Here is an 11,195-nt window from a genome sequence, read left to right on the forward strand (position 1 = left end):
GCTCCAATTGAGCTGAAATTTAAATGCAATGATCCTTATGACATTCTAAAGATTTTAGAAATATTTTAAAATTCATTTAAGGTCATAAAGGGGTCAAAGGTCAAGTTTTTCAAAATGTTCCAATTGAGCTGAAATTTAAATGCAATGATCCTTATGACATTTTAAACATGTTAAAGATGTTTTTAAATTCATTTAAGGTCATTAAGGGATCATAAAGGGGTCAAAGGTCAAGTTTTCAAAATGCTTCAATTTAGGTGAAATTTAAATACTATGATCCTTATGACATTCTTAACATGTTTTAAATATTTTTAAATTCATTTAAGGTCATTAAGGGGCCATACAGAGGTCAAAGGTCAAGTTTTCAAAATGACAGCTTTCCATGATCAATGTATATTAAAATTGCAATTAATGAAACAGTCTTATTAAAATTAATCTTATCCAGCACAGTATTGCTGCTTGATCAGATCGTCACAATCCCCTTGCAAAGGGCACAGTTGTTCTAGTTTAATACTTGTTTTCCCAGGCTAAACTACATGACTGCATAATTTACTGCAAGTGCAACTGCCAATTTTAAATGTCTTCGAAGCATTTAACTCTATGGTACGACTGCCTATTTAAGTAGGGACACTCCAAAACCAAAAAAAAAGAAACTTTTTTTTTTTTTTTGCACCGGAGGTTATTTATTCTGTTAATGTTGAAATTTGGATGAAAGTTATTTTGATGAGTCAACGGTATCTTTTGAGCAAGATTTGCCTATTTTGGACAGTTTAAAATTTTGCTGAAGTGTAATTTTAGCAACAGTTTTGATGCGATCGCCTGTTGTGATCGGCTGTGTTTACTTCTGAACTTCCATTGCTTTATACGGTGTCATGCTTCAGCGAATCCGACTAGATTTTGAATGCAATGGTCTCTAGCCTAGAATGTGAAGCTATCGGTGAGCAAATTTTTGGCTAGACTTCTCGAGCAAGGGTACGGGTCTGAAGCCAAAAGAAGGTGTTACGGGACTACGGGTACGAGTACGGAGCCATGGCCTGGGTTTGGGTACGGAGCCATGGGTACGGGTACGGAGCCATGGGTACGGGTACCCAAATTGGGACTCGAATACGGGTACGGGTACTACAAGTCTGACATGTATGTATGCTATAGGCCCCCGGGTATAGTCCACGTGCAAACTTTATCCCGGGACTCTATCATACCTACACTACAGCACTGACATGTATACACCATGGCATGCATGCATGATAAGTAACTAACAAGTATTTTTAAGCTTACCTAGTTCTACTCCTGATTCAGTCTGAATGATGATGAACTAAGACTCGTAAATTGACGGGATTAACACGAACTTGCAGTTTCTGGCCAGTTTCCACAGTCGTAGACGATAACATGATAATAAATCGGACACACGGCCATTTCAATATCCCACTGACCGGTCTTGACGAACAAATTTTTGATAACGTCGCGCGACCAGTTCGGTAAATTCGCCAAACGGGATGTTCACCCCGTTTGAGGTATTAGGCAGTGCTCCGTAATATACTCGGGGAGCTAGGGCACCTTTCTGTGCACCCCCCATAGGACCAAACCAAACCATTTTTTTAGGTTCCAAAGATGACCCTAAAACATAATCAGGATGTTCCCAAAAATATAAAATGGCCCCAAGGGGGGTAAAAGGTCATCGAACTTTGCATAGGGTCAAAATTTCAAACTTGCTCAAATTGTGTTAAAAACCATTCCAATGTATTCCCCTAGTCACAAGGATTCAGAAAATGTATAGTTTGACCTATCTAGGATGTACCGTTCTTGAGTTATAACCAAAAAGGTCAAAGGTCACGTGGGGGGGGGGTCGAAAACATCAAAGTGCTCCGATTTTGCCAAAAAAGGTGTCAAAATGTTCGTTTTGATGAAACAAATCAAATAAGGATAGGATTGCACCATCGGATGTTTCGTTACCTAGGTAACACAGCAAAATAGGTCAAGGTCAATAGGCCTTGACCTATTTTGCTGTGTTACCTAGGTAGGTCAAGGTCAATTATAGGCCTCAATGGTAGGGCCTACTTGACCTATTTTGCTGTGTTACCTAGGTAACGAAGCATCCAAGATATTACAATTTGAGCAAGTTTAAAATTTTGACCCTATGCAAAGTTCGATGACCTTTTACCCCCTTGGGGGCCAGTTTATATTTTTGGGAACATCCCGATTATGTTTTGGGGTCATCTCAGGAACCTAAAAAAGTTGGTTTGGTTTGGTCCTGTGGGGGTGCACAGACAGTGGTCCTAGCTCCCTGGGTATTACCCGGCATAAATCGCTGCTTCTTATCGATTCCTAAAATTTGACAGATGTTCCAAAATGGTTGGTAATTTGTCAAAAATCGGAAACAATAAAATAAGTGACTAAATACAATGAACCCTTCTTAATACCATGGTTATTTACTTACTTATTTATTTATTTATTTAGTTATTTACTTCTTTTTCTTTCTTTTTCTCTTTTTTCTTTCTTTCTTTCCTTTCTTTGTTTCTTTTTCATTTTTTCTTCATTTCTTTATTTTTCTTTCTTTCTTTCTTTCTCTCTATCTTTTCCTTTTTTCTTCTTTTTCTTTTTTCTTTATTTCTTTATTGCTTTCTTTCTTAATTTATTAATTTATTTATTTATTTATTTATTTATTTATTTATTTATTATTTGTATTTATTTATTTATTTATTTATTTATTTATTTATCTATTTATTATTTGTCTGTTTTGTTCATTTAATCATGTATTTATTTATTTTTATTTTTATTACCTCCCGTGTAAACTTTAAAGGACGACGGTGCTCAAAATACATTTCGTCAGCCTGCTACACGAATTGCCTAAGTCATTTTTTATAATTTTGAGAACAGTGCAAAATAATGGTTCAAGCATGCATTTGAACATATTTATTCACCAATCTTTGGACAAGAACAAATGATAATGATACAAATGAAAGGGAATAATCCGAAATAATTAGGGTGATGACGTAACTGATGCATGCTCGAACCACATTTTGTTCTTGTTCTCAAAATTACAAAAAATGACATAGGCAATATCATCATTATAGTGTAGAAGGCTGGCGATTTTTTCAATCTATAGCTTTTGTTTACTATTAGCAAATAACATTTATAGTTTAAAAAAAAAAGATGTGATAGATAGATAGACGGATACTACGTTGCTCATGCTCAGGAATTCTATGGCCAATATAATTATATAATTTGCCTGCTAATTTGTTTGGGATCACAAACAAAAAAAATACGCTGACAACAGTGTGACTCAGTATTTAGCCTGAGTCCCTCGGCCTCGCACTCGCCAAATATCTAATATGGCGGCTAAACATGCCGTAGTATTCGAGACTGGAGGATTTTTAAAAGCTAACTCAGTATTTTTGGTGTCGTCTCTCATAGTTGAAGTTCTCTAGACCCCTATCGCAGTTTTAGAGCCCTATCGCAGTTTTAGAGCCCTATTCCGATGTTACACCCCTTCTGAGTTTTTACATGTATACTCCGATTATACCCACATTCTGAGCTTTAGACCCCTTTTAGGGTTTTGCACCCGTTTCTGAATTTTTATACACCGATTAGACGCACACCTTTCTCGGTTTTGGATTCCGACGGATTTTACATCCCGTTACTGCGTTTAGACCCCTTTCCGAGCTCTAGAGCCATTATGGATTTTACACCCCTTTCTGTGTTTAGATCCCTTTCTGAATTTTAGACACTTTTTTGGAATTTACATCCCTTTCTGTGTTTAGACCCCTTTCTGCGTTTTAGACCCCTTTTTGGATTTTACACCCCTTTCTGAGTCTTAGACCCCTTTTTGGATTTTACACCCCTTTCTGAACTTTAGACCCCTTTTGGAGTTAACACCTCTTTCTGAGTTTTAGACCCCTTTCTGTGTATAGACCCCTTTCTGAGTTTTAGAGCCCTTTTTGGATTTTACACCCCTTTCTGTGTTTAGACCCCTTTTGAGTTTTAGACCCCTATCTGTGTATAGACCCCTTTCTGCGTTTTTGACCACTTTTTAGATTTTACCCCCTTTTCTGTGTTTAGACCCCTTTCTAAGTCTTAGACCCCTTTTTGGATTTTACACCCCTTTCTGAACTTTAGACCCCGTTTGGAGTTAACACCTCTTTCTGAGTTTTAGACCCCTTTCTGTGTATAGACCCCTTTCTGAGTTTTAGAGCCCTTTTTGGATTTTACACCCCTTTCTGTGTTTAGACCCCTTTTTGAGTCTTAGACCCCTTTTTGGATTTTACACCCCTTTCTGAACTTTAGACCCCTTTTGGAGTTAACACCCCTTTCTGAGTTTTAGACCCCTTTCTGTGCATAGACGCCTTTCTGAGTTTTAGACCCCTTTTTGGATTTTACACCCCTTTCTGTGTTTAGACCCCTTTTTGAGTCTTAGACCCCTTTTTGGATTTAACACCCCTTTCTGAACTTTAAACCCCTTTTGGAGTTAACACCCATTTCTGAATTTTAGACCCCTTTCTGTGCATAGACTCCTTTCTGAGTTTTAGACCCCTTTTTGGATTTTACACCCCTTTCTGTGTTTAGACCCCTTTTTGAGTCTTAGACCCCTTTTTGGATTTAACACCCCTTTCTGAACTTTAGACCCCTTTTGGAGTTAACACCCCTTTCTGAGTTTTAGACCCCTTTCTGAATTTTAGACCCCTTTCTGATGTGTATAGACCCCTTTCTGCATTTTAGACCACTTTTTGGATTTTACACCCCTTTCTGCGTTTAGACCCTTTCTGAGTCTTAGACCCTTTTTGAATTTTACACCCCTTTCTTAGTCTTAGACCCTTTTTGACCCATGTGGCCGCCCATACTATTGGGGAGGTCAGGGGGCACCGACCATGATTGGGGAGAGGCGGCACCGGGCCTGATGGAGGAGCATGCACAAGCCGGTTTTCGGCAAATTTCCTATGGGATTTTATAAATTTTCATACCGATTGGGGGTACGTACCCCACCCCGTGCCCCTATGATGCTATGCCACTGAGCCCATGCCTCGCACACCTGATTTTGTTCGATTCCTTGGCGAGAACACTTTCCCTATTTCTTCCGTTACACTCTTAGAAAAAAGTTTCCAATTAGAAGATTGAAGGTTCTTTAATCTTAACCCATCAAACTTTTCAATGTTTAATTGAAAAGGTTTAAATGTCGGGTTATATAAAGGGTATTAAAACGTTTTAATGACATTCATAAATATTTTTCTAATTTTTCTATTCTATTTAATTGTTGACAAAATATGTTGCACAAATGTTTGACAGAATAGTTTATGATAACGTTTTAAAAACGTATTTATGATCTTTATATAACCCGACATTTGAATGTTTTAAAAGGGGGTACTACACCCCTGGCCAATTTTGTGTCTATTTTTGCATTATTCTCAAAAGTTATAGCGCATTGGTGACAAGTAAGATATGCATATTATAGGGGCAAAGACTACAACTACTGCACTGAAAATTCAGCAACTCAAGGCAAGTAGTTATTGATTTATTGATCAAATCTTGGTTTTCCCTCATTTTTGACTGTAACTCCACAACTGTTGTCAGTGCTGAAATAAAATTGCAGTACAGTAGTTGACATCCTTGCCCCAATAATATACATATCTTATTTGTCACCAATGCGCTATAATTTTTGAGAAAAATGCAAAAATAGGCACAATATTGGGCAGGGGTGTAGTACCCCCTTAATAAAACGTTTTGAATAAGCGTTTTAAGAACATTTCTGTGTTTGCTGGGAAGCTGCCATGTGTGTACATATAGAACCATAAATATACTAGACAGATTGTGGTTCTTTTTATTTCAAAGAGCTCCAGCTGTCCTGCATATAAAACCTATAGGCCTAGACCTCTTTTTTCCTTAAGATTCTCCACCGAAATACAAGAACGAACACAGTAGACAAGGTTCTTAGTATCTGATCCAGAATGTTCACTTACGTGTATATACGTTTCAGCAAAACCTGTTGTCTTTATCAAAACTTCATGGGTACTCATCAAGTGTTGATAAAGGCAACAGGTTTTGCTGACACGTACACAGTTAAGTGAACATTCTGGATCAGATACTAAGAATCTTGTCTACTGAGTTTACTATACCGATCCTGATGAATCTGTTCAATCACTAGAATGAACATTTTCCGAACAGTTCTTCAAATTTCGCCATATTCTCGGATTTTCTTGAATAAACTAACGTGCTTTTAAGCCCATTTCCTCGTTGTGTGTTGATTGGTCTGTCTGCTATTGATTCATTACACATTTCATCATACAAATGACGAGAATTAGCCGAATCGGGAATCAATGACGATTGTAATTTCAAAAATCTCGGGTCCGTAGTCACCTTATAATCCGGTTTATTATGATCTGCACTATCACGAACCGTTTTAGAAAAAGCAACATTTTTCCTTTTACGACCTTTTCGAGCTTTGTTTTTCAATTCCATCATCTGCGCGGCGATTGTCGCAGCACGACGCATGCTCATACTACTCCTTTGGGTCGACCGTCCTTCCTTTGCACTATTATCAGCGTCATCTGTATCATTCATTTCCGAGGTCAAAGTTGACATCCGGTTAAGAATGCCTTTTGTAACTATGCCCTGAAGTTTCGGAGGGCTCTTCATTCCACTTGGAGAGGATCTTGGACTTTCATCGAGAATAGTCTCCATGAAACTAGGCTTTTGCTTTCTTACAATCAATCCTAATGGTTGTTTGATTTCCGAAAGTCTGATCTTACCCTTGCGTGGGCTCGAACTGGATTCGGAACCTTTCTGGATGTTCGTTGGGTCTGAATTCGGAACAGTATTTATGTCAATGTCATTCTCGTCTTCAGACTCCATGCTTGTTATAAAAGTTGTTGAAATTTCGGTTGTGTCAATTGCAGCAAAGTTGTCCTCTAACTTTGGAACAATTTGGGGTTCGTCTGTGTTTTGGATGTTTTCAGAAGAGTTCCACTCCTCACGATTCTGTTTATCGATACCTTGATCTACTCCCAACGCTGATGTTTCGTTCGGTACTGATACATCTGCTCGTGGTAGCTCATTAGAGAAAGTTTGACCTCTCATACCTATGACTTCCACACCGGATTCAAATGTCTTGTCTGGACTCAATGTTCGCGTTTCATTACCAGTTGACAAGTCAATATCAGACAATTTTTCATCTGCAGTCGATGACTTGTCCTGCGCGTACTTATTTTGCAGCAACGTAATACCAGCGGTTGCAAATGTACTCGCAGGTGGTGTTAATGGTTTGAATGGTTTCTTCTTTGAAGGTGACTGATTTGAAATAGCATCATCAGTTCTTTGATCTTCACCTCCTTGCTCCTTACTCTCAAAGTCACCATCAGCAATTTGTGACGCACTCATAGGTCTGTATTCTGTATTACTAGCTTCAACAAGATCTATAGCACGTACAGTACTCTTATTATCAGGAGCATCCAACGTTGCTCGAATGACATTGCTGTTTAGAAACTTCTCCGCTTCTGCAACTGACGTCTCTGTATATCGAGTACCATTACAACTCCTCGGACGCATATAACCAGGTGATTTTGATCTTCGTCCATTGATTGGATCATCAGACGCGTTTATACTCGGTAATTTCATATCCGATGACCCACTTTGCTTCAATTCATGCGACTTGTTAGCGTCGTTTGTATCAGACGTTGCTTTCCTTCTTTGGTGTTTAAATTCGCGCGTCTTTCTATTTAACATAGATTTCTTTTTCTCTTGATCTTCTAGTATTTTATCCATCTTATTAGCCAATCGTCTATTATGATATTTATTAGGTCCCAATATACATTTCCCAACTGCGCTATCTTTAGTCACACTTGCCGTTTGTAAGCCTTTAGTTTGGTCTATAATATTACGACGTGAAAGTGCTTTCTCGGATGTTTGATGGATCTCAGACAATCCAGACCTATCGGATACGCGGAGTGACACTTTGCCGATTTTTTCTAGCTTGAGTTGTCTGGCTATGGCTATTGCACGTTGCTTGTCGATGTATCTGGGCGCAGGTGGGTCGCGTAGCTTCTTTAAGGTCGATGGCTTCTTGGTTGCTTGGGGAAGGCCAAGCACCTTGCTTATGTCACTCATTTTAATAGACATTTTGGACTTTGTCAGGTAGAAAGCTTAAGTGATATGAGCAGTAAAATCCGCTGCGAAGACCAGCTATATCATGGTTTATTCCTGTGTACGTGTAGTAGGATTTGTGGCCCGTTTATTTGGTTCTTTTCTTCCTGAAGAGTGTTTTTCTTTCACCTGTAAGAAAAAAAAAGAATAATGATAATCAGCTGACAATTAGATAAATGCTCTAGAAGTTGAAAAATCAAAACGTTATGAAATTTGTGAAATCATTTTAGTCCATAGCCAATACATGTATGTTTGTGTGTCACGTGCTTAAATGGTATTGTTACAAAGACGAAATGAACACTTTTTGTTGAGGTGTAGTGCCTATGGTTCCTGAAACATAACTAAGACAAATATAATTTTAATAATAAATAAATAAATGAAAAGAAATTAATTAATTAATTAATAATTTATTTATTTATTAATTAATAATTAATAATTAATAATTAATAATTAATAATTAATAATTAATAATTAATAATTAATAAATTAATTAATTAATCATTAATTAATTAACTAATATATATTATAAGATATCACATACGCCAGTGTATGTGATGCACCTGAAGCAATGAGAACAAAAAGGTCTAAGGGACGCACCATTAGACTTCAAAGGTGGGCTAGGAAGTTTTGAAAAAAAGAAAAACTTTCCTCACTACATGAGCAAAAAAAAGTTTCCCAACCAACACTAAAAAAAACCAACCATCCCCACCTAACTGTGTATAAATGCATGAAATGAAAAAAAAAATTGCCGCCTTCGCCGGCGAAAAAAAAACCAAACTTCGGCGGCGAAATTTTTTCCCCGACCCCAACTTCATACCCCCCTTGATGTCCTAATGGTGCGTCCCTAAACATGCTAAATAACTTTTTGGACGCAAAACAGCAACGACACATATCATGATATCCGCAATAATTTGCCTATATTGAAAACGAAATAATGAACTATCCCAGAAACACAAAAACGTTTTAAATAAGTTATATTTTGGCTTTTGGTTTAGGTAAAAACGTTTTAATAACATTAAAATGTCGGGTTATATAAAGGTCATTAAAACGTTTTAAAACGTTTTGTATGAAAACACGCAACAACAATATTTTTAAAATGTTTGCAAAATGCTATTGTAAATATTTTTTTCAAACATTTTTTGCCAAATATTTTGTCAACACTTAAATAACATAATGTTAAAATATTTGCACCCAGCAGACACAGAAATGTTCTTAAGATGTTATTTTCAAAACGTTTTAATAACATTTAAATGTCGGGTTATATAAAGGTCATGAAAACATTTTTAAAACGTTATTGCAAATATTTAGAGCAAAGATTTTTCGCAAAAATATTTTTTCAACCCCAAAATAACATTCTCTTTAGAATGTTTTGTATCAAGTTTTCCTAAATGTTTTTGGAATGTTATTAAAACGTTTTTATACCCTTTATATAACCCAACATTTAAACGTTTTCTGTAAAACATTTTGTATTTACTGGGCAATATATTATCAATAAATGTTTTTTAATGTTATGAAAACGTTTTATACCCTTTATATAACCCGACATTTAAACGTTTTCTGACCTTTTATAATCCTTTGCGAATGATGTCAAAAACGCTTTGTGTTTGCTGGGATGTCACTGTAACATGTGACGGCATTGTTTCATTTTTTTTCTTTTTCAAACGCATCTTCATATCGGTAAAGGAAAATTATTTTTAAAAAAGGCCCCAAAAAAGTACAATTTTCGTTGACATGATGCCGTTGTAATAAAATAAGATACCAAACAAATATTTTTCTCCCAAACTCACCAATTTCCGCCAAAGAAATTTGTTATAAAAGTGAATTTGGAATATTATACATGTACCTTTAACAAAGTTATGCATTGTTGTCGCTATAATAGCTGTTGTTTATTAGTTTGGCCTGTTGATTTTACACTTGCATTAAACAGCACATGTACATACACTGTATAAAAACAACGGATAACACTTAATAAACACTTAAACGCGTTGATATTTATATTCTACACGTAAAAGTATAGGAAGCGTTGCATACAATTAACACTATAACACGTTTATAGAAGGATTTATTGATGGATTAGTAACATTTTAACATGTTTATATCGGTGATATCGATGGAGTGTTTATATTTTTATCACAAATACCTCTATAAATGTGTTATAGTGTTAATCGTATGCAACGCCTCCTATATTTTTAAGTGTAAAATATAAAGCAAACGTGTTTTAGTGTTTATTAAGTGTTATCATGGTTATCGGTTAATTTTTGACAGTGTGTACGTCAGTACGGTATATTACATGTATAACTTATTTATAAAGAAAATAACATAACTTACCTTGCTATTTATTAATTAAGTAAATGATACATGATGTTTCCAAATGTCGATTGTTTCCTCATGATCACGAACATGATGATAACGATGTCTCAATAACGAAGCATTGCGATATAAAAAGTTGATTAGTTCGTATTAAAAAATACAAGTTATTCCTCCTGTATTATATTCCACGGCGTTATGCTTCTATATTATTGGTAACGGTCGACTACGGAACATAAGTGACACGAGCGGCGTCGCCCGTAGTCATGGCACTTACTGATCTTTAACCCCCTGGTGTCCGTTCTTTTTGATCGAATATTGATTATGTTCGAACACTCACGCAGAAAAGTATGTATAAGAACACTGGTAAATGTAGACTCGCTGAGTCTCATGGACGCCGTTCCTATGTCCATCAGACTCGTATTTCCCATTTTGGATGTCAATGGGAAATACACACTTAACGATTTGCGCCGGTTAGAAACTTGAAAAAAAATCTTTAAAATTTTATCAATGTATATAAAAGTGGTACCAACCTTATTGTGCTTGCTAATTTAAGACTCGGTTGAAACAAAATTAAGGATCGAATGCATTTTAGTGTCCAAAAGGCAAAATTATCGTCAAAGTTCTGCCGAAATCGGCACCCTTGCGAAGGGTTCAGAATTCGAATCGGGAACGAAAATATCCGATCTTTGCGATCAAAAACACAAAATTACAACTTTAAACATACTATTGGCAAAAGACATTATTACCAAACAATATAGAAT

The 11,195-nt window shown here is 36.3% G+C and overlaps 1 protein-coding gene across 1 annotated transcript; it reads right to left on the reverse strand.

Annotated features, from left to right (window-relative positions):
• Positions 1-6,479: 6,479 nt before the first annotated feature.
• On the reverse strand, positions 6,480-10,692 carry LOC140169219 (uncharacterized). The gene is made up of 3 exons (XM_072192475.1): positions 10,453-10,692; positions 6,691-8,253; positions 6,480-6,533 (listed from the first exon to the last, which is right to left on the reverse strand). Exons 2-3 carry the CDS (start codon positions 8,098-8,100, stop codon positions 6,480-6,482), a joined length of 1,464 nt encoding a protein of 487 aa, XP_072048576.1. The 5' UTR covers positions 8,101-8,253; positions 10,453-10,692.
• Between the last annotated feature and the right edge of the window lie 503 nt (positions 10,693-11,195).

This window comes from Amphiura filiformis, chromosome 14 (assembly GCF_039555335.1).
Source record: "Amphiura filiformis chromosome 14, Afil_fr2py, whole genome shotgun sequence".
Lineage (NCBI taxonomy): Eukaryota > Metazoa > Echinodermata > Ophiuroidea > Amphilepidida > Amphiuridae > Amphiura > Amphiura filiformis.

Bases quoted from the DNA above. Each gene is read 5' to 3' on its own strand.
- LOC140169219 (XM_072192475.1), bottom strand. From the start codon at position 8,100: ATGTCTATTAAAATGAGTGACATAAGCAAGGTGCTTGGCCTTCCCCAA. The intron at 6,534-6,690 runs GTAAGAAAGCAA...TGAATGATACAG, and splicing joins AACAACCATTAGGATTGATT to ATGACGCTGATAATAGTGCA.